General features: G+C 32.9%; 3 protein-coding genes and 2 long non-coding RNA genes across 9 annotated transcripts; 3 read left to right on the plus strand and 2 right to left on the minus strand.

Moving 5' to 3' along the window:
- The first annotated feature begins 15 nt into the window (after positions 1–15).
- On the plus strand, positions 16–972 carry LOC149093312 (uncharacterized). The gene is made up of 2 exons (XR_016199721.1): positions 16–341; positions 600–972. It is a non-coding gene; the product is annotated as an uncharacterized LOC149093312 (long non-coding RNA).
- A 1,886-nt stretch (positions 973–2,858) lies between these two features.
- On the minus strand, positions 2,859–6,004 carry LOC107369291 (carboxylesterase 1E). 2 transcript variants are annotated; one of them, XM_089268993.1, is made up of 3 exons: positions 5,522–6,004; positions 3,171–5,305; positions 2,859–3,091 (listed from the first exon to the last, which is right to left on the minus strand). In XM_089268993.1, the coding sequence occupies exons 2-3, from the start codon at positions 4,607–4,609 to the stop codon at positions 2,929–2,931; spliced, it is 1,602 nt and encodes a 533-aa protein (XP_089125119.1). In that variant the 5' UTR covers positions 4,610–5,305; positions 5,522–6,004; the 3' UTR covers positions 2,859–2,928. The 2 variants fall into 2 exon arrangements, with proteins under 2 accessions (XP_089125119.1, XP_089125120.1); XM_089268994.1 differs by having other exon boundaries at positions 5,529–5,935.
- Positions 6,005–8,966: 2,962 nt separating this feature from the next.
- LOC107369271 (MAP/microtubule affinity-regulating kinase 3) lies at positions 8,967–14,612 on the plus strand. Of its 4 annotated transcripts, none has more exons than XM_015937224.3 (8): positions 8,967–9,352; positions 9,686–10,064; positions 10,492–10,712; positions 10,894–11,106; positions 11,350–11,945; positions 12,360–12,623; positions 13,112–13,345; positions 13,745–14,612. In XM_015937224.3, the coding sequence occupies exons 1-8, from the start codon at positions 9,095–9,097 to the stop codon at positions 14,067–14,069; spliced, it is 2,490 nt and encodes an 829-aa protein (XP_015792710.1). In that variant the 5' UTR covers positions 8,967–9,094; the 3' UTR covers positions 14,070–14,612. The 4 variants fall into 4 exon arrangements, with proteins under 4 accessions (XP_015792710.1, XP_015792713.1, XP_015792712.1 ...); XM_015937227.3 differs by having other exon boundaries at positions 13,764–14,612; XM_015937226.3 differs by lacking the exon at positions 12,360–12,623.
- A 508-nt stretch (positions 14,613–15,120) lies between these two features.
- Positions 15,121–17,829, minus strand: LOC107369318 (uncharacterized). Its single transcript, XM_015937282.3, has 9 exons — positions 17,705–17,829; positions 17,442–17,521; positions 17,161–17,312; positions 16,607–16,865; positions 16,392–16,517; positions 16,089–16,159; positions 15,867–15,996; positions 15,752–15,781; positions 15,121–15,675 (listed from the first exon to the last, which is right to left on the minus strand). The coding sequence occupies exons 2-9, from the start codon at positions 17,518–17,520 to the stop codon at positions 15,431–15,433; spliced, it is 1,092 nt and encodes a 363-aa protein (XP_015792768.1). The 5' UTR covers position 17,521; positions 17,705–17,829; the 3' UTR covers positions 15,121–15,430.
- Positions 17,830–17,917: 88 nt separating this feature from the next.
- LOC149093313 (uncharacterized) lies at positions 17,918–19,013 on the plus strand. The gene is made up of 2 exons (XR_016199720.1): positions 17,918–18,057; positions 18,181–19,013. It is a non-coding gene; the product is annotated as an uncharacterized LOC149093313 (long non-coding RNA).
- Positions 19,014–23,197: the final 4,184 nt, after the last annotated feature.

The following is a 23,197-nucleotide window of genomic DNA, read 5'->3' on the forward strand; positions in this document are numbered from 1 at the left end:
ATACCAACTCTAATCCAAAGCTTAAAACCCAGACAACTTTAAGGCTTTACTCAAATTCACTAAAACATGATATAATCAATTTTGTACAGATTGTTGTAATAAAAGGTGGATTAAAAATTAAAGTGTAATTATTTTTCCTTTCATGAGCAAAATTGAATTCATGTTTATTATCTGCAATTTGCAGTAAATTCACTTACATCCATTCTCAAATAGATTTAATGAGATGAGAAGAAAAGTAAATTGTTATCTGTTAATTCACACACCAAATGATCATCTTAACTCCACATTTTATGTAGGTATTTAATATATCAGTTGATTATTGAATGTTAACATGTCTAAAGGTACGTTTCATTTTGATTCAATTTTTTAATGGTAATATTAAGATGTACAAGTGATTTGCTTCATCCGATTTAAAGAGGCAAACAAATTTTTGGCTAATGTTCAATTGATTATGGACCATGAAACAGATTACAAGATTTCTTCTCCTTTTCCCATTCATCTCTTCCTTGATCATCTCAAGACACATTTCGATCAGCAGCCCTACCTTGACCTGTAAAAGTGCAAATATGTGACTAAAAATGGTTCTTTGTTTTCCCTAGATTCATCAATGTTAACTGTCCAGCCAACTTCAACGCCCATTCAACGGATAGAGCTCAAAATCAACGGACAAAGGTAGACATTTGAGACTGAATTAACCGGAGAATGCCAATTTGGATGAAAGTTGATTATTAATGGAGTCACGGTAGATCAATGGCCAAAATAGAGTTGAGTTTACGGCTTATTGTTGACTTCAACTTAATTCATGTATTTATTACATTTATGTACATTCATTAACCCAAACTTGAAACTTGTTTTTGGGCTGCAATGCGAATTAATGTAAAGCAAAATGTAATCAAAATTTAATTTACTTTGCATGGAGTAAGTGATGAAAAGAATTAGATTTCCATTAAAATGATAATTAACTTATCATCAGAAGACAATTGAATGTTACCCAAAAAGCAAACAAGTTAACATCACAATTGAATATTTGCTTTCCAGTCTAGAGTTGACCTTTGGTTTACCTTTTCATTGACTGATTGTTATTATTTAATCAATATAAAGTTGCAAAAAAAGTCAACATAAATTTGATTGTTGAAAATCAAATAAAATTAAAGGCAATTTAAAGAGTAAAATTAAACGTTCAAAAAGTCAATTTGAATTTGGCGCAGCTGAAGAGTTGCATGTTGTTGCTGTTGTCTGATGGCTAAAAGTTTATTACACTTTGTGGATATTTTTTTACAACAGTTTCCAATTGTTCAGTATTTCATCGTTTATTTGTTGATCAGGTATTTATCTTGATATAAAAGTTGGCAGTAATGATCAAAAAGACCGGAAGAATAACAATAATCAAATCAAATTAAATAAATCTTTTTAATCGCTGATCTCTTTTCAAGATCAATACTCACTCAGTCAACTTTACATCCTTTCAAATGTGTTTACCGTTTTGTATTGTTACCTTAGTACATTATTGTTGCTGTTAAATTAATAAATTAAGGTTCAAAATTTGATTATTTCATGTGGATGTCAAAATTGGCAATTTAAATAGTTGGCGAGTGGAGTGTTTCAACAATAGATAAATGAATTAAGTGAGGCTCGACATTTATTTGCAGCCTATTCTCAAAATATGATAAAATAATTTTGTGTTTTTTTTCAAGGTAATCAACAATCACCATTAATAGAGGTAGCAGTTAATTGTGTTATCATCTAACAGAATACGTGAAAAAGCCATTCTTTTAATGGTCACAGCCTTTGGTAATTTACCAAATTTGCTAATCATTACCTTTACTCCTTTTTACTCTATTGTTTTGTTTCATGTTTCCATCATCATTACCAACCTCCATTTTTATAAGTTGTCATCTAATCTCAATCCCCACTGATGATAATACTAACAACAATTATTACTGTACTTTAATATTAGACTTGATTTCAAATTGAACGTGTCATTAACTTGTAATGATTAGAAAAGTAAATCATAAGTTATAATTCCTAACTTAATGTCTTTTTGTCTTTTTTTAAACGCACTTCTTAATCTTATCATTTATTGTGGTTCCTTTTTGCTGTTGTATTGTGTATTATTTTAGGCTAAATAACCATAGCTAATTCAAGATTTGATTTAATTAACTTTCAGTGGTTTCATGCACAAACTGAATTGGTAAAGATTGTTTAGTGTCAAAAGGTACTTACATACTGGCTAGCATTGTACATGGACTTGATGATGATGACAATAGGTAATGATAATACGAAATTAATTCATCAATTGTGTTGAATCTGTGCTGTTGATTAACGACCATCAAGTTGAATATATATTAACAATAAATGATATGGTTTGATGATAAAAATCTTCATGACTATCAACTGTCATCAAAAAATGTTTATTTCCTGAAAAGGATATACAATGTACAATTGTGAACCTGTATTTTGTAATGTACATACACTTTCATTAAACAAATTCATTGATTAAGATCTAATGCATGTTTTTTGCTGCAGTAATCAGATACAAAGTTACTAAATTTGAAAAGCTCATTAAATCTTGATTATCCCTTTTATATTATGTCGCTACTTAGATGGATTAACCCAAAGAATGAAACTCGATTACTCTTTGGATTAAACAGATTAACACAATTTGTTGAATGTAAATGATTGAAAAGTGTGAACCGGTTCTGATCTTTAAATATTTTCGCAGCTTTGAGTAAACTGCTAGAAAGGATCTATTTGACAATTAAAACTAATTTGAAGCTGAAAAACATCGAGATTCCTACAAAATTTTGCATACCTAGTCTATTTAATCAGTTCATAAATTGTAAATTAAATTAGATTGTGTATTTTAAATGCTCAAGCTATAAAGATTTAGCAGATTTTATTGAATCTGTTTGCTCGAAAAGAATGGGTTTAGAAAGATTTCATCCGATGTTGTAAAATAAATGGCCAGTGCTTGAGACAAAATTGAATCCTTTCAGAATCAGTTTTCCCCCAGTCATCAATGTTCAGTATCATGGCTGATGAATCTTCTTGTAATGGTGCCCATCGAGTTTCACCAATTTGCGGAGGCTCACTAAGAAAAATAAAGCAAATTGTAGATTGATATTTGATTACAATTATAATAGTACAATATTCCAGCAGAATAATCTTACCCTTTTTCAGCAAAATGAGCCCAAATTTTCATCATTTCACGACTCAATGAAACATCTTTTTCTGTGTAACCGGAATTGATGAAAGGATGGCCAAAAACAAAGGGCAGCTCAGCAGCATGATGAGTACCCATCCATTCACCTACGGGCATAAACGAACTGGGCCTTTGAGTGTGATAATATGCATACACTTTACCACTATTATCTTTAGTTGTAGCATACTGATGACCGTAGATATAAGTTGGACAAACAAATAAAACGTCACTGTATGCTTTTTCCAATTGATCTCTAAAATAATCTGAATTGTTAGTTTCGGCACCAAAGTAAAGTTCACGAGCATGGTCCACCGATTGATCATCGAAAATTAAAGATAGTATTCTTAAGGCATCTTCATATGTTAGTGGTTCTGTATCCAATATATTGAAATGTTTTTTGTCGAGAATCGTCATGAACAAACTAGCTTCGTTTTTTTCAACACCCACAATAAGTTCAGGTGTGCTATCGTAAAGTCCTTCAGCTATAGCTTCGCATGGCTCATTGGGTAATAAATCGTCTCCAGGAGCATACAAAAATGGCATTTTATCCTTATTCTGGTTTTCCAACAATTCAGATGGCTTCAAACTTTGCATACAGGTAAGAATATCTTTTTGCTGAGCTGCACAAGAGGTTTTATTGTAAAGCTCCCATGAAGCTTCGATGAGACGGTTTCTATCTCCACACTGAGTATAAACGGTACCAGATTCGATGATGGCTCGTTTAAATAGTCCTTTTGTTAGTGGAGATAATAAAAGAGCAGAAACTGACATTCCTCCCGCTGATTCACCGAAAATTGTTATCAAATCCGGATCACCTCCAAACTTGATAATGTTTTCATGAACCCATTTCAAAGCAAACAGTTGATCTTTTAAACCAATGTTCTGCGGAATCCGAGGCTCATCATGTCCAAAATACATAAAGCCAAATGAATTGAGACGATAGTTTATGGAAACAAGGATAACATTATGTAATGGAACCAACGGACTTTCATCGTTCATAAGATTTCCAGCACCGATTTTAAAGGCACCTCCATGAATCCAGAAAAGCACTGGTCTCAATGTTGTCTTAGAGGAATTGAAGGTGGGTTCAGAGACATAAATATTGAGATAAAGACAGTCCTCACTGACATCTTCAGGTGCAATCCTGTGAAAAGTTTGTTGACACGCTGGACCGAATTCAGTCACTAATTTAACCTCAGTCCACGGATCTAAAGCTACTGGTGGCTGCAGTCGTAGCGTATCAATTGGTGGTTTCGCGTATGGGATGCCAAGAAATTTGTAAACAGGAGTTCCTTCATATTCAGTGACTACACCCTGGACTGGACCACTAGGTAAATCAACTATTGGAGTCAAAACTGAACAAGAGATAGATGAAAAAAGCAGAAAAATTAATACCAAACAGTACATTTTAGCTCAACAAAAGAGAAAGTTGATGATCGATTCACCAACAATAATTCATTAATAAATCATTAATCTATTTGATTCTAAATAAGATTAAATACAGAATATTTGAAAATATAATAAAAACTAATCATTTTTTAAAAGTAAATAATGATAATTGAAAAATGCCAACGACAATGTTTGCAATTGAAGCATCATCAGTAAATTAATATTTTGACGGGTTAAGATTATATTCTGTTTACTTTTCAGTGAATATTGAACGGAAATTTCATTTCGATTCTGTTTGCTCTCATAGCTTCAACTATTCGAAGTCCACTATTTAGATTATATTGTCATTGCTGATGTTTTAATTAGCTTATCGACGTTTGTACCAGTAGACTTTTTAATGAATTTTTTCCTCTCCATTTACCATGAAGTTAAATATTTGAGAATCCAAGGTTTATCCAATTGTGATCGTATTAGGATGAAAGCCATGTTACAATAGAATCATCATTTTCTCATTAAATTTGTCAATCGTTCAGCTTGAAAATTAGATTCAAGTGTCTCCATGGGCCGAATGGGTAAATTGTTGTTAAGTTTGTAGCAATGGTGAAATTGAATAGTTATTATTATTGGGCGATCAAATAATTAACCAGAGTACCAGGTTTTATATAATGCTTTATGAGTTACCAAGTGTGTGTTAGCTGAGGTGCTTGAACCAGCCTGTGAGTTTGTAATAAATTGAAAATAATTTTACATTAATGATTGTTTAAAATGTTAAAGTGAATTGACAATCTGAACAAGATGGTTCAGATAGATACAATAGCATTACATCATGAAAAAGAAAGAATAGTGATGACGAAGAAGATAATAATGGCGTTGAATTCATTTTAATTTATTGAACACCAATACCGGTTTACACATTAATAATCAACTTACCACTTACATCTTGAGTTTCTTCCGTTCCTTCTTCGCCTCAATCATCCTCCTCCTGTCTTATTACCACCTTCTGATGCTTCACGATGAACAATATATTATAATGATGTTGTTGATGATGATTAGCTAATTACTCGCCCAAACTGATGTTTCAATGAATGATGGGTAAGAGATGATGAACAAGAGTAAAGGCAAATAAACTGACGACTCAAATACAAGTAGCTTTTCTTGCTGTAAACAATTTGTTTCTTTCAGGAAACAACAACATGGCGCACAAACAGAATGATTTACTCATCAACAATCCAAACAAAGAAACTTGAAATTAAAAAAGAACTTTGAACATTAAACTAAAAAGAAATGACTAACAAGAATCAACAGCAACAGTTTAACTTGTAGCCAATGGGTAAAGTAAATCATTAAACGATGGGGTGCAAAGAAAAAGTCAGACAAAGAAATCTATTGATCTTATGTGTCATCTTTAAAGTACTAGGTGTCCGAAAAGTCACGCAATAAACTAAACGGCGATAACTATTCCATTCATCGATATTTTTGCACCAAATTTTTTCTGTGACCATATCTGACGATCGGATTTAGTTTACACACATTTTTAGGGAAAAAAATTTTTGCCCTAAAAATGTCGCTTACACTGCACGGATCCAGGGTCTCTTACAGGCGTTATCAGTCCTGAGGGTCGAAATTTAAAAAATTTAGTATATTAAATCCGAATTGGAAAGAAAAAGATTGGTACAAAAAATATAACGCTAACTAAACGCATTCAAAAGTTATAGCCGTTTAGTTTATTGCGTGACTTTTCGGACACCTAGTAAACTGATTTAGAGTTCAACTTGACTATTTTGTTCGTTTGGTTAACAAGCAACATTTATGTTGATGATGATGAAAAAGGTTAACTGATTGTAGCAAATTGAATCATAGTTTAACCTTAACAAGTTGCAAGTTCTGGATTGTTTTAAAAGCGGAGGCTTTGTATCAATGCTACAACACAGCTTACTCAGCATTTAATGTTATATAATCCTTATCACCGTCAAGTTGCTTATTTTTTCAACATTAACTCGTCCAACTGACAATATTTATTTGTCATTATATTTTTGGTGAACCAGATTAACCCAAACTAAACCCAAACTAAACCCAACAAAAACTATCAGTGAATGGTAACTTGACGTCCAAATCTTGTCCACAATTTAAAGTGTTTTCAATTGCTGTTTCCAAATTGATGACTATTTTTACTGTTTTATGTTTGTGTTGAAAATTGTAATCATTAATACAAACATTACGTTAAAGGTAGGATGGTTAAAATGGATGAGTAAACCAGAATCTTCTTTTGGTAGTTGCCATATTGAATGCATGTCTAAATGTATTGAGACCGATTGACCGCATGTTTTTACATCTTCCAGTTTTAACATTTGACCATAAATGGTTAATTGTAATTAATTTGGTTTGTGTGGTAAACAAAAGTTAATAATTGTGAATTTATTTAACAAAAAAACCTTTGAATGTAGAGGATACAAAAATGATAGTTTGACGTTCATCTCTAACGTGTTGCTCTTAATTTCCTGTATTAATCTACAAGGTTTAACCAAGGCTTTTTAGTTTGGTTAAATTATCTGTTAAAACATATAGTTAATTGCTGAACAAGGTTTTCAATAAGGCTCAGTTACCAATTGAAATTGCACAAAAAACGACGGTGAATTACGCTGAAAATGGTGTTGAGTTGCTCTAAAAGCAGGAAAAAAGATTGAATTGATTGAAATTAGAAGCAAAATGGGAAAACAAAATAAAAGTAAATGTTAAACAAATGAAAAATAGATCATTTTATTGTAGCTGATCAACAAGCCATTGAACCGATCATTGATTCTGGTTATTTTTTGGTGTTTGTTTATATGTTGTTGCTGGTTCAACTCCAGTCTGATGGTAACAAAATTAACCTAACAGTGATTAACACAAGAATTAACATTAAAAAGAAACATTACTCAATTGTTTAATAAAGGTAATGGCTTAATTATACTTGAAAGACAAAAGGCTGGTTGTAAGTTGCTTTTGTTTTCATCCTTACTGTGAGTTTATGATTGTGTTTGTATGGTAAACAATTATTATATTGACTCTGAATGAATCTATCAGGAAAGATACTAGTTTAGCTTATTGATTGATATAATTATTTCAAATGTTGCCTGTTATACTTTTATTGAATATACGATAAATAAGTTGCTTTTCAATTGCAGGTTTGAGCGATAAATTGAAATGAAAAAATAAACATGAACAAGACTTGTAATGATGATTGAAAAGATAACCTTAGAAGGATGATTTGATTGGTAATAGGGTAAGAGAAAGAAAGAATGAATTGATATTTTTCTTGATTAGTAGAACTGATTGGAAAAATCTTTGATGAGGAAAACACGTAATACTCAAAAGAATGGTAATTGAAAAGACAATTTCGACAACAATAATGGATTATAAGATGGATAAGCAGTGAAACCGTTTGAAATTTAGGTTTTCAAAAAAGGTAAAGTTTCAAATTTTTGTCAAGTTCCAATTCATTAACAGCTAAACTTGAGGGTCACAAAATCAGGGTCTTTAGGTGATTTTCGTCAATTGGTAGAGCTGAATTGATTGTCTTAATGAAAGTCAAATAGAGAAAAAAGAACGAACTCAAAAAAGCTCAAATTGAATTATGACGGTGAAAATTTTATCAGCAGACATTGAAAAGGTTTACAATTTTCTTCTAATCACTTTGATTCTTATTGCTATTGTATGTTTTAAGAGCGGGCAATAATTGAATACCAATGGGTTAATTCCATTATCTAATACACATTAGAAGGAAAACAATAATTGAAGTCGATTTGAAATGTTGATTTTAAAAGATATGGTTGCTTGTCAATTACACTGACGAGAAAAAAGTTGAAGAAATAGTCTCTAAGAAGGAAAATTCATCTTTGTTACTGTAATAACTTGCAAGTTGAACAATAGAAAGTAATAGTGAAAAAAAATCGACAAAAACAGGGCAAAAAAGTGGAAATAATTAACAAAAATTGTAAGAATGTGAGAATGGAAATTAATTGTCTAATGGATTACACAACACAGGTGATGAGACAAGAGGAGCAACGATGAAAAGAGCACCAAAATTAAAACAGCTAACAACGAATGTACGAAATTAATAATAAATTTCTTGAAATATGGGTTATAATTACAATTAATATAGTTCTTAAACAATAAGATTAATGTTGTGACTGCTAATGTTACTGATTTAAATAATTACTTGTCAATAATAATCAATTAACAGTAAAATTTAATAATCATTCCATTAATAAAGTTGAGACAAAAAACATTCACAATAAAGAAAATATGATGCTGCCATCTAACTATTAAAAGGATGAACTAACACCTCCATTTTGATTTTTTTGGGTCTGATTTGCTTCTCCGACTAGCTTATGAGGATGTGAGATGTTGCCCGCAGTTAATGAAGTGTCTTGAATATTTTGGTTTTTTTTGATTTTTGTTTATAAGTAAAAAATTTGTTGCTATTTTTAATTGTTTAATTTGTAAACGTTTCTCTTATTAACAATGGCCACCAGTATTAGGACTCCTTTACAAACTGTCCATGAATCTGTTGCAACCACCACAACAACCGGATCAACAACTGGGCGATCTTTCTCTGCGCGAGGACCTGAAAATCACCATATTGGCCGTTACAGGCTATTAAAGACTATTGGTAAAGGAAATTTTGCCAAAGTTAAGCTCGCCCGTCATCTTCCAACCGGCACAGAAGTTGCTATTAAAATAATTGATAAAACCCTTCTTAATCCATCAAGTCTTCAAAAGGTGAGGAGAGCCTGATATCCTTTTTCCCCTTTTGCCTATTCACCATCAACATCACCATCACCATCACCATCTTCAGCTACCTCTATTACATCTTACCAGCTTAACCTAATAAAAAATGCATTCTTACTCCTTAATTTACCTCTGTCTTTCTCTTCTCTGTTTCGTCCTTTCTTTCTATTTGACTTTTTCCCATTCATTCAATCCTCTGTTTGCCCTTTCTGTGTTTTTTGACTCATTAACTTACTCTCAATCTCTTTTTTTTCATGTCTTTCTTTCTCCCCCTTCTCTTTGTCTTTGTCTTTCTCTCTCCTTCTCACCCATTTTTATCCACAGTTATTCAGGGAAGTAAGAATAATGAAGATGTTAGACCATCCCAATATAGTCAAGTTATACCAAGTCATTGAGACTGAAAAAACCCTTTACCTTGTTATGGAATATGCTAGTGGAGGTGAAGTTTTTGATTATTTAGTAGCTCATGGAAGAATGAAAGAGAAAGAAGCAAGAGCCAAGTTTCGTCAAATAGTGTCTGCAGTTCAATATTGTCACCAGAAAAGGATTATTCACCGAGATTTGAAAGCAGAGAATCTTCTTTTAGACTGCGAGATGAACATTAAGATAGCTGATTTTGGTTTTAGTAATGAATTTAGTCCAGGACAAAAATTGGATACATTCTGCGGGAGCCCTCCTTATGCTGCTCCAGAATTATTTCAAGGTAAGGTAACCCAGTCAAAAATTGATTCTTTGATTGGGTAGAATCAATAATACCTTTATACTTTAAATGATACTCATGCATAAATTTTCTCTCTATTATACTCCACTTTGCTACATGGATTACCATTCATCTGACCTGTGATGATCATCGATTTGTTATCAATTGTATTTCTTTCCGCCATGATGTTCCAACGCCATTCATTCCATCCTTACCATTTTATGACTTTTGATCAACCATTTTCTGCGTTTGTGCTTCAACTGTCAACTTCAATTTTAACGTTCACTCAACGATTACGTTCTCATTTACTCTGGTCTTTCTTTTCCTGTTTTTACGTTTCATGTGTCACACCAAATGATCTTAACTACATCCCATAACCAAACAACAATACTGCACAATACAATACAATGAAATGTAATGTTATCTACAGGTAAAAAATATGACGGACCTGAAGTAGATGTTTGGAGTCTAGGGGTAATTTTATACACACTAGTCAGTGGATCCCTACCTTTCGATGGCGCCAACCTCAAAGAACTTAGAGAAAGAGTGCTCAGAGGAAAATACAGAATACCTTTCTATATGTCGACTGATTGTGAAAATCTTCTAAAAAAGTTTTTAGTTCTCAATCCCGTTAAGAGATCATCTCTCGAGGTAAGCTCTAGTTACTTCTGCATGAGCCAATCTTCAGTCATCAAAGATGATAATTCATTTAAAAAATATAGAATAAAAATAATTAAATTAATCAAATTAACTCTCGCGTCTCCCAGCCTTTATTTTGTAACCTTTAGTGCTCTATTATTGAAGTCATTTTCTTATCTTTTTTTGCTCACAGGCAATAATGAAAGATAAATGGATGAATATTGGCTACGAAGATGACGAATTAAAACCTTTCATTGAAGGCGAAACTGATTTTATTGATACTAAAAGAGTTGAAATTTTAATGTCCATGGGATATTCTAAGGATGAAATTGAAGAGTCTCTTAAGAGCAAGAAATATGATGATTTAATGGCTAATTATTTATTACTCCAAAAAAGAACTAACGAGGTGAGTTTCTTGCCATTTGTAACATTTCCATTTCGTTGTTTTATTATTTTGCCAACAACCAATTGATTGCACACCAGTTAAGAGTGATTGTCTCACCTGTTCACTACCCTTTAAATTTCCGCAACAAACTTAATTGTGTATCACTATTCTTCTTTTGATTACTCATTCTTTTTTTTCTCTTCTTTATATTATGTTCCTCCCTGCTCATCTTTGGATCGTCATTACTATTGCTATCCATAACAGAGTGAACAAAGTGACTCTCGATCAAGTTCAAGTCTTTCATTACGCGGTCCTCGACCCAGTGTTGAGGTTACATCTAATAGTCAATCACCATCTCACGTAAAAGTACAGAGAAGTGTCTCAGCTAGCACTAAACAAAGAAGATTCAGTCATGGAGGAGATGCTGACACAGCACCCAGTGTTCCCAATGACAAAATAACCAACTCAGGACAAGCCACCTCAAAGAAAGATAGACCTCTCTTAAAATACAATACAGAAACCAATTCTGTAAAAGAGACTTCTACTCCTGCCACCAACGGCCCACAATCACCTTTGACTACCAATACTACCACCACAACCGCCACAAATAAATCTATTAAATCTCCTCCTTCTTCTTTGACAACGGAAAATGCCCCATTTAACCTTGGCCCTGTACTTAATACCAATAAGCTTACCGGTATGGGATCTTTAAGGCAACGGACAGTGTCGCCTGTAACCAGTTCCGGAGTTAATAAAAATACACTTAGTGGTATCCCGCGCCGTAATACATTCAATTACAATGAGAACAAGAGTGTCTCGACCGAGAAAACAACTGCAGTGACAGAGACTTCTTCCACTAGGTATTTAATTTGTATTCACGCACCAAAAATATCCTATTATAGTGTCCACGTAATTTATCTTGAACCCTTTTGGCCTCATATGAATCCACATCGTTATACATGCTTAGATGTTCAGTGAAGTTTTCGTGCATTTATTTCATCTTGAATTGCTTCATTTTACAGATCGCGCCATAATCTTACACTTGTCTCTTCAAATTAGTCTTTGATTTTTACATTCATCATTTGTATCCAATATCTATTCTATTGATCTTACCTTTGCTAACTTCCTCTCTTAACCTTTTCCTTGTTAATCATGTTTTACATGCCAATTTATCCCTCTAACCTTTACTAACTCTCTTCGCCATGAATCACTATCATCATTTATTCTTTTTCTCTTTTCTCTCTTCCGTCTGATCTATTAAATTTATTGACCAGCGCTCCATCAACTGAAGATAAAGATAAAACTTTGAACTCATTAACCACAACTACAGCTGTAGCAACTTCTTCTTCAAGTACTACTACTAATACTCAGACGACTACTATAGCAGCAACGACGTCGTCTACAAGTTGTTTTACTACTTCGTCAAGTTTGCGTCCGAAAGGACATACTAAATCAGCTTCACTATCCTCGTCTACTGGACGCTCTTCAAGCAGCTCTGAAGCCCGTTCAGAATCGCATTCTGAAACCAATCGGCCGAGGTATCACAAAGAAAGAGTATCAGACTCAATTATATATTTGTCGTTATTTTATGTTTCGTTTTTAGGCACATCTCTACTTAAAACTAGAATTTAATTGCTTGTTACATTTAGCTGACTGCTTTTTACTTTTATTTTTTTAACATGCAACTTGCTTTCAGTTTTTTTTATTCAATAATCAATTTTTTCTTCATCATTATTCCCTAGTGTTTACACTTGTTTAATTTTTGATTTATAGCCAATTGATTGACTCATTCTACCGTTGAAATCTTTTTTTTCATTTGATCATTTTCTTTCATCTTTTCTGCCTCCCATACCTGGCTCACTAAACATTATCTTTATTTCATCCTACCCACTCAACAGTCCCCTTCATTTTCACTCCCGTCCTTTTTCAACATTTGTATTTTTGCACTTATTTTAGATATATTAAGATCTTTTTATTGCTTTGATCGTTACTGATATATTTTTCTCTTTACACTCATCAACTATAGCTCATCGACGGTAAAAGGAAGCTCATCAACACCCAAACCCGTGATAAACCGAGCCTTTCCTCGAGGGACCGCAAATCGTAGCACCTTTCACAGTGGTCAAACTAGAGAAAGAAGGTTCGATCGAATGACATTTGATGGCTCTGCAGGAGCACCGTTGCAAACACAGGACACGCTATCTGTCAGCCAGTCCAGGCAATCGTTTTTCAGCAAATTATCGTCTAAATTCTCTAAAAGGTTGCTAGAACATGCTAAATCTTTCAGTTCAATTATTATCAATATTAATCTCTTTTTACTTTTCCCTTCTTTTTCTGTCTTTTCTTCTCTTGCATTATCTTTTTTTCTCTCTCCTACCTTCTTGTTATTTGTTTCACTCCTTATTCCCAACAAATGGCCCGCAACTGTGATGGCTGAATTTCTCTTCTTTCGCCGGTGAATTTCATTCCAACTTGTTCTCTCCCTCTTCTCTCTTCTTTCTTTCTCTTTCTCTCTTTCTCATGTTTCTACTGATCTTTTCTCTTTTCCTTTCCAAACTCTATCTCTCTTCATCATTTTCTCCGCCACCTCATCATTACTTAAATCTGTCCTTCCATCATCATTTTTTCATTCTTTACATTTTTGCCTACCTTTATACAGGACAATGAACGATGAGCAGGTAAAGCCTCGATCATTACGCTTCACTTGGAGTATGAAGACAACGTCATCAAGAGATCCTACAGAAATTATGGCCGAAATAAGGAAAGTGTTAGATAAAAACAATTGTGATTATGAGCAAAGAGAAAAATTTCTTCTTTTATGCGTTCATGGTGATCCTAACACGGACGCTCTAGTACAATGGGAAATCGAAGTGTGTAAACTTCCTCGTTTATCTCTTAATGGTGTACGGTTCAAACGTATTTCTGGTACATCGATTGGTTTCAAAAATATAGCATCTAAAATTGCCAACGAGTTGAAACTCTGATGGAAAATTTGAGTCTCAAGTATCACCATTAAAAAATTGATATTCATCACTTTTTAGCGCGGAAGATCAGTTCGATTTTCAATAAAACCGACTGCTTTGAAAATCGAACTGATTTGTTTTACAGAAACAGAAAATTTTATTTCTCAAAAAAATAAGTGCATTTTCTGGTTGATCATCAAAAGTTACATCATTAAAATGAAGTTTCATGAAAAAATCTGGTTCCATAATTGATCCAAGGCGATCGAAGTTTCAACTCTGGAATCGATTTTCTCGGAAACTGTCGATCGGAGAGACTTTTTTAATATCACTAATGGACTCGGTTTTTATGCCCCACAAACCCAAAAAGTCCCAACTCTTAACTCGAAAGTCAAGGTTTTTGACAATACAATTTTTATGAGAAATTGAATGATGAGAAATTGCTCAGTATCATCATTGAAATGGAAAATTTGAATCTTCTAAGGCTGGTTGAATGATAATGGACATTCACACAGAATGCTCTTAACCCATCTTTAGTACTGTAAAAAATTAAAATATCCTATCTGATTCATTTTGATTATTTATTCTGGATTTGTAATTTTTCAAAATTCAGATGAAAGAAAATCTAAATTCAAAAAAACGCGCAATGAGACTCAATCAATATAATGACTATCTTAATTGTTCCTTCCTCATGAGTTTTAACTTATCCACTGTAAATTTCCATTTAGATTAAAACGAAATTCAATTTTATTTTAATTGTTAAAGGTTACGTTGAGGCAATTTAATGATGTAAAATTGGTACCGGCTAATACACTAATGATTATCCAAAATGACAACAATTTTTTTCTCACTTGACTTTACAAACAAACAATATAATTAAAAATTAATCGATGGATTTTTATAGACATTAAGTTAAGGTGAAGGTAATATAAATGTTAAGCAACTATCCGTGCGGTTCCATCCGTTGTAATTTAAATGAGTGTCCAGGATAGTTTTTAATTGGTTTAGTTCTTGTATTACTTACCAGATGATTATTCGCGAGCATTTAGCATATTAAATCATTTTACGGAAAACGTTTTGTTTTAACTTAAAAAATCGCCAATTTAATTATAATAATAGTAATAATTTAATAATAAATAATTGAGTGAAAAAACATAATTTGATTGAAATCGTTTTCTCTCGGCGGGTTTCGTTCGTAGTTATGTTTTATACTTTGTTCTTAATGTTGGCGTTGTTGAGAATGATGATTGTCCATTAATCAACAGATGACTGTAATTGTTAATAAATTAATCTGTTTTTTTTGTTTCTTTTTCTTTGTTTCTCAATTCTAAAATTAATTAACTGCTTATTTTGTTTCTTTTACTGGATCAAATAAATTAATTAAATTAAATAACACAAGGTAGTTGAACATATCGAAGACTAAAACCTTGTTGTGAGTTGGCAGCGTTAAGAGTTTGATCATGGTTAGATCGAACCTTAAGCATGAATGGCTTTGATCTAGAAATAACGGAGTTCATCTCCAAAAGTCGGTTACCACAGAATCGATCGTCACCGGGTCCAGTTCCGTCAACGGATCCTTGATCAATTCCTACGAAATCATCTTGTGAGCAGAGTCCACCAGTAGCACCGCCTAATAAATAAAAGTTGATTAATTTCATATGATCATATAATAATTTGAGAGATGTCTTTTAAAACAAATAACTTACCAAGGCGAGTTTGGTTACCAAGACTGAGTTCTGTGAGGAAACAAAAGAGGATAAAGGAACGAAATTAAATATTAGTTACTCTGAGCAAACTACTAGCATTAAACTTGAAACAAACCTTCGAATGGAGCTCCGAAACTGAAGGAGTTTGCTGATTCAGTTTCCCATTTAATGGCACAGAAGTTTTCTTCAACTCGAACACAAGCGGTGTATCTAAGGTTTGAAAGGTATCGTGATCGGCTTTCAATCTGAGTTGAGCAAAAAGAGTATTATTATAAATTGATGAATAATTCAACGAACAAGTATTAACTAGTTATTTAGAGGTTGCTCTGGTACTCACCCTTGAGCCATAGTTGAAACTCTTGATGATGGATGATGGGCTTCTGTAGTATTGCATACAACCGGATGGGGCTAGGATGAAAAGAGGAGTAATAGGAATAAGAGAGACCCAGGGGGAAGAATAAAAAGCAAGAAAACAGGTAAATAAAGATTAGCTAAGGTCAGGTTTAAGCTTAAATAAGTAACTAAAAACTGTAGAATTTGTTTCCTGGTTTAGAGGAATCTTTCCTGTTTTTAGTTTCTTTTATCTGATTACATGTTTCAATGTTTAATCAAGCTAATCTCAAGTTAATCTGGTACTTACCCATGTCAAGGTTGTTACAGGGGATCATGTTAATCTTAACCTTCCATCTTCGGGTAACTCGGTCTCCATTGGATACAACTGAAAGGACAACTGGGTTTGCACTACCTCGTCCCATATCAATGTAAACTGTTGATTAAAAAATAATAGAGTTATCATTTTTTAATTGAATTATGGTTGATACAAATATAATTGTGATTAAAAATAAAACTACTTACTGTGTTGACCAGCATTTTCACCACAAAGGATTGGTAAACGTTCACCAACAGTTGTTCTCACCATGAATGAGTCAGTAGTACAAAGACCATTCTCGTCTGGTTGAGCTAAAGTAAACTCTTCAAAGTCAAGTCTAAGCTGGCAAACTTTGGCTTGCTTTTCAATAGTAACTTGACAAGTGTCGGTTCCATTCTCTCCTCGTGGATAAGATGGGTTAACGAAAACGGTCTCATTTTGACTGGTGGTTCCTCCGCAAGTAAACTATTATTTAGATTATAAGTAATTAATTGTGAGATTAATAGAATAGATGGTTAACCATTTTGTCTTTTTTTTGCTTCTTTAGGTTTGACAACAAAATTGGAAGAAAAGAGCCCAACGTTATTGGACAGCTGAAATTAACAGCTTATAACAAGAGGATTAAGGAAAAAGGAAAACCCTTTTTCGCTTGAGACTAAAATTTTTCATCTAATTGCTCAGTATCCTCGTACAATTCAACTGTTTATCTTTCTGCTTCGTAAGTAACATTATTAAATTAATTTATAAATTATTTTCTCACTTTGAATGAACAACAGGAACCAAAGTTATTTGCACAGCTTCCGATACTGGTTCCAGCTCGACGATTACATTCTGCTTCAGCTAAACAGGTACCTGAATCACCGTTCTCTCCATTACAAGCAGTATTTTGGAATCGGACGATTGAGATGAGACCTGGAGGAGGAGAGGAAAAATGTTGATGATAATGGATGACCAGGTATTTTTTTTGTTAATTCATCTCTAGATGATATAAATTGTTTGAGATGAAGGAAGACTCTGGTTGACTTGATTTGTGACGCTTACCTGGAAGTGAATTAGGTCGGATAATTTGTCCTGAGGCCGATGCGATGACCAAAGCAATGGTAAAAAGGATAAACTTCATCCTACAGAGTAAACAATCAAACAGATAAACAATTGATCAGATTGGTGTTTGAAAAAAGACAACAGTCTCAACTCCAAGTTATGTTCAATGAAAGGAAAATAACAAATCTGTTCCTTGGATTTGGTCTTTTCAAGTTGAACACTGAAGTTAAAAGTAAGTACAATGTATTAGCAAAAATTCTTACTTGAGATGATGTGTGAAGAAAGATGGTATGAAGAAGATACACACTTGTAAACTAAATAACAAATGATAGTTGAAGAACTAAGCAAAGGTTTTATTATTCCTGGACACTTTAACGGTGAGCGGAGGACTCCCAACTGGATTCCCGGAAATTATGCTGAGACTTTTATAATCAAGGTCAATGAACGTGAAAAAAGTTGCAACTCATGAGAGAGTATGAGAAGAGCACCTTTATAAGGAGGGAGGAGGACGATCAGAAGAAAAGGAGGGAGCAAAGAAGATTGGACTCTATCAAACTGGACGATTGGATGTAAATATAACTAAGGGATGAACACGGCCTTCGGGATGTACTCAGAGGTAGGATGAACCAAAGAAATATCAACTTGAAACGATATTACATTGGATTACGTTTTAAGGCTGCCAAGCAAGTCTTCAAATCTCATCTTAATCGCTTTTCTCTTTCTTTTTCTTTCTCATTAGCCATTACCAAATGTGTGCACTAAATATTTCAAGTTTCAAGCTGATTAACAACAATATATTTGAATACCAATCTTGATCATCCTAAAAAAGCAACAGGAATCGGCCAACAGAAAATTGGAGAAACAGAGAAGAAAGAAAGAGAAGAAAGAGGATAAAGAAATAAGATGAACAAGATGCTGGAGGAGCCAAAGGAGCTAAAGATGGAGATGGAGATGATGTGAATGGTTATGGTGATGTTATTGAGCTGAGGGTCAACTGAGGGCAGGCAACAAGAAACCACAAAACCAGACCTTGGGCTGAGCTAGATTGGCTTTATAAAAGAAGAGAAATGCTGATAATATTATCATATTCAGATCCCGTCAGCCTCCACCCGACATTTGCTTTTGGTCAAGACTTAATTCAACTTCATCATCCTCTTTTCCTCATTTAATTTCTCAGATTTTTTTGTGTAGGCTTTAGGGGAGCAAAGAGGTTGCTTTTCATTTAGTCTTCATCATCTTCATCATCTAAATCATCTTCATCTTCATCTTCTTCATCAACATAACCATCACCATCATCGCCGTCTTTATCTTTATTTTTCTTCTTATCCTGGATAATCAGGGCCAACATCATCTTCTTTAGCATCTTTCTTTTTCTTTCGTCATTTTCAACAGCAAAGCGGGCAAATCTTGATCATTTTTCTTCTCCTTCTTTCTTTCCAAAGCTACTCTCCTTCAGCATATGTATTAAGGTTGTTGATCTTTTTTTTCCCAATAATTTTTCATCTTTTCTATCTTCTTTTTACAGTTTCTCATAAATTTTTTATCATTAAAACATCAACATTATTACGATTGCATGTGCAAGCTTTATACGACTAAAATACTCATAATCGGTAGCATTGCGTGTTACCTTTCTCATTGCATCTTTTAAAATAAGCTTCAGTCAATATTGATAATAAGTTGACCTAATCTTATTTGTCCTTATTCGTTCACATTAAATTGTCTCCTGTCAAGTTCAAGATCAATATTGACAACAATTGACCTCTAAAAATGTTTAAGGTCAATTTTGATGGTTTGCAATGATGAAAAATTGCTCAGTATCATCATTGAAATTGAAAATTTGAATCTTCTAAAGTTGGTTGAATACAAATGCACATTCATACAGAACGTTCTTAACCCATCTTTGGTACTGTGAGGACTTAAAATATCATATCTGATTCATTTTGATTATTTTTAAAAGTTAAGGTAAAGATGATGTAAATGTAAATCAAATATCCATGTGATGCCATCCATTGTAATTTGAATGATTACACAGTTCCTTTATTACTTACCTGTTGATCCTTCCCGAGCATTTAACATATTAAAGCATTTTACTGATAATTTGTTCTAGCTTAAAAAATCGTCAATTCAATTATAATACAGCAATGAGCTCGATGAGCTTTTCTCGATCGGCTTTCAATCTGGGTTGAGCAAGGTACACGATCAGGTGTTGTAACAATGAAAACAAATGTAATCTAATCGGGTTGCTTACTCCGTCACCTTCAGTCAATAGTTGAACAACAATATTAAGGAAGTGGCCAAATTTGATTTATTTTTAATAAACAACAAATTAACAAGGTAAAACTAATCAATCTCCTAGAAAATGAAGTTTGAAATGAGGTTAAAAATAAGGATCAAACTTTTGACCCAGTTACAAGGTTGAGCCTCACAATTGGCAAATTGAACGCTACTTTAGGTAACAAAAAAGGATCCATAAAATTCACAATGAACCGGTTTATTTCTCAAAACTATTGAAGTAATCATGGAATGACCATTAAATCAAGATTTAATAGATTTAAGTCTACTGTGATGATTATAATTAGGATCTGAAGCATTCAACTGTGCAAAGACAATTTGTAAAGTAACAAATTTCAGCTAACCATCAGTCAAAACAAACACAAAATGTTGTCTCGATTTCAATACACTTTTGAATAGATTGATTTTCACTGCAATTTACAGGCAAAATTGTCTTTTTTGTTTTCCAATGAAGTTTCCTTATATTCAGTGTCAACATTTGGTTAATCCTGATTTTCCCATTAATTATGAAGAAACAAAATCTTCAAATTGTCACATTTACTAGGAGATTGATCTTAATTTGCCAAATGCTAATTTAAGATGAAAAAGATAAGTTATTGAAAATTTTGTTGGTTCAATGTATCTTTGAACTGCAAGTTTAGTTTTGTATTTTAAGTTGTAAAACGATTAAATGATTAGCGAAAAGGGCTATAATCAAATTATTCATCCATAATTGTTATAAATGATATCTTAAACATAATGAAATAATTGAAACTGATGAACAATCGCATTAGTTATGAACAGTGGACCTTGATATCTGATTGTAAACGCTAGTATTCAGAGCTAGGGCAAGTATTGATTTGTTTACAGGCTTCTCGCCTTTAATTAATTAACTGTAAAACACTTTGATACATAAAAGTAACTATAAATTATTTAACATTATATTAGCAATCATCTATTAAATAGGTTCGCTAATTGTTGTGTCAGTAAAACAGCTTTATATTTAAAACACATGAAGCTAGTTAATGGTACTTCATGATTTTACAAGATTTGATAATTATGAGAGTTTCAAAAAAGATGATTAAGTTGATGATGATGAAAATGGTAATCAATGCTTTTCATAATATTCAACTTGAAAAAGCAATCAGTTGAACAAGGCTAGAAAATTGTTACCTTTAGGCAATTAATTGTATCAACATTATACTTTGATTTGAAAAAAGTGATTCCTTTATTGTTTTATATTTAATAATCTCAATTATTACAACCACCTGAAAGGTTTAATTATGTAAATTGCTCAATTATCATCTTGTTAGTGATTAAAATTAAAGATAAACTTGGTTAATAAAGTCCAGTGTTAGGCTTTAATGACTACAAAGAGCATCAATTGGTTCGCATTTGGGTAAATTTGAATTGTACATTGAAGCTTGAAAGTTTGGAGTCGCTATACTTTTCGATGTAGAGACGAAACTGTTGAGTAAATTGGCTCAATTTTTTGGATGTAACGAGACCACCGCACGATTTGATGATCGACATCGAGTAGCTTATTTTTCGTTTGTAAATTGCTGAAACAAAAAATGTACTTTTATTGGACAACAATAGTATTCATTAAATCATCTAATAAATCAAATACAAATTCTCATAGAAAAGTATACAAATTTCAGAAAAAAGGCGATAAAAGGCCGAAACCGAAAAATTGGCAGCTAATCCTGTTATGTTGGTCTTCAACAGGGCCTAATGTACCGAAAGGTACCAATGAAATATCGATTCATCAATTTGTGCGATTCTCTCGTAAGATCATTTGTTGTATGAAAAAATCTTGAACCTGATTTGTTTTCAGGTTATCTGTAATTTTAGCTCCAAGTTCGAACAACCAGACTACTGGAATCACTGATTTAACTCATAATTTTTGAAGATTGAACTTCTCCATGAAATTTGCAATATAAAATTGTGATATCAAAGTGCTTGCTAAAAGTCTATCAAAAAACAATAATCAGAACTCAATTTATTAATTTGTATTTTAACAATGTTTTTCTTCTGGAAAAACAGTTTTCAATTTGCATAGAATCCGAATGACATAAACTCATGAAATTTATTAACGAGATAGTTTTCAAGGTAGATAATAGTTCCTGGAAGTTTGACCAAGCTGGAACCTCTTTGACTGCATTCTGATAATTTTTTAATAACTTACATCTTTTATCTAATTTTCCTTGGTAAAACAATGCGAAGAATGGTTAGATTCGGGTTAAAATGGATAGAATGAGGTTTTCAGTAAGGCAAAGAGGTTGCAGCTTTACTTTAGTTACGTGACCTTTCATTTTGGTGCTTTTAACTTGACCCTACCTAATTGTTTACCTGTCTACGGCTTATCTTTAGATTCTTTTCACCATTATCATCTGATTCATCTGACTTTGAGTTTCATCATCCGTATATAATCACATTGACAGGAAAACCTTTTTAATTATATCAAACTAGAGTGCTTTAACAATGGCTCAAGGGTGGATCCAAACGGTGGCTTTTGAAACAATTGAATTCAGTATGTATTAATAAACAATGAACAGGATAATAAAGATCTAATAAAGCTTGCTTAAATTAACCATTTAATTAAACCATTCATTGTGCTATGGACTAGACTCAATTGATACCTTTAATGAATGGGTAATCAACATATCGATTCCGTAAGACATGAAGACATAAGGCTTTAAAGTTAAAATTTTATTGAATGTACATATGTAAGGATATAATTGCAGAAGTTCAATGAATTGAGGACATTGAATGCCGATAATGTTTGAAGTAGAAAAAATAATTGCTGTCCACAAGCTAGCCAATTAATCTGTAGCAACAACCATTGGTGTGATGGATTGACAATCAAGGAAACAGTAACATCGTTTTAGTTCTTGTTTGATATGCACTAAATTTAAGTATTGTTGTTATTCAACTTAGCACTTGCACAATCTTGATCATCCTTAAAATCAACGGTATTAACTAAACAGGAATCGACTGACAGAAAATTGGGGAAAAAGAGAAGAAAGAAAAGAAAGAAGAATAATAAAGAGAAAAAGAAGATGATGTGAATGGTTATGGTGATGTTATTGAGCTGAGGGTCAACTGAGGGCAGGCAACAAGAAACCACAAAACCAGACCTTGGGCTGAGCTAGATTTGCTTTATAAAAGAAGAGAAATGCTGATAATATTATCATATTCAGATCCCGTCAGCCTCCACCCGACATTTGCTTTTGGTCAAGACTTAATTCAACTTCATCATCCTCTTTTCCTCATTTAATTTCTCAGATTTTTTTGTGTAGGCTTTAGGGGAGCAAAGAGGTTGCTTTTCATTTAGTCTTCATCATCTTCATCATCTAAATCATCTTCATCTTCATCTTCTTCATCAACATAACCATCACCATCATCGCCGTCTTTATCTTTATTTTTCTTCTTATCCTGGATAATCAGGGCCAACATCATCTTCTTCTTTAGCATCTTTCTTT

Source organism: Tetranychus urticae, chromosome 3 (genome assembly GCF_039701765.1).
Source record: "Tetranychus urticae isolate SD_2017Ah chromosome 3, NJAU_TeUrti_SD_1.0, whole genome shotgun sequence".
Lineage (NCBI taxonomy): Eukaryota > Metazoa > Arthropoda > Arachnida > Trombidiformes > Tetranychidae > Tetranychus > Tetranychus urticae.

What these genes read in the sequence shown, in the direction of transcription:
- LOC107369318 (XM_015937282.3), bottom strand. Translation starts at nt 17,520, where the DNA reads ATGAAGTTTATCCTTTTTACCATTGCTTTGGTCATCGCATCGGCCTCA. An exon ending in CCGACCTAATTCACTTCCAG is followed by an intron (nt 17,313 to 17,441) that starts GTAAGCGTCACA and finishes CTCCTCCTCCAG; the next exon opens with GTCTCATCTCAATCGTCCGA. An exon ending in TGGTAACCAAACTCGCCTTG is followed by an intron (nt 15,676 to 15,751) that starts GTAAGTTATTTG and finishes TTTATTTATTAG; the next exon opens with GCGGTGCTACTGGTGGACTC.
- LOC107369271 (XM_015937224.3), top strand. Translation starts at nt 9,095, where the DNA reads ATGGCCACCAGTATTAGGACTCCTTTACAAACTGTCCATGAATCTGTT. An exon ending in ATCCATCAAGTCTTCAAAAG is followed by an intron (nt 9,353 to 9,685) that starts GTGAGGAGAGCC and finishes TTTTATCCACAG; the next exon opens with TTATTCAGGGAAGTAAGAAT. An exon ending in TCTGAAACCAATCGGCCGAG is followed by an intron (nt 12,624 to 13,111) that starts GTATCACAAAGA and finishes CATCAACTATAG; the next exon opens with CTCATCGACGGTAAAAGGAA.
- LOC107369291 (XM_089268993.1), bottom strand. Translation starts at nt 4,609, where the DNA reads ATGTACTGTTTGGTATTAATTTTTCTGCTTTTTTCATCTATCTCTTGT. An exon ending in GCTCATTTTGCTGAAAAAGG is followed by an intron (nt 3,092 to 3,170) that starts GTAAGATTATTC and finishes TATTTTTCTTAG; the next exon opens with TGAGCCTCCGCAAATTGGTG.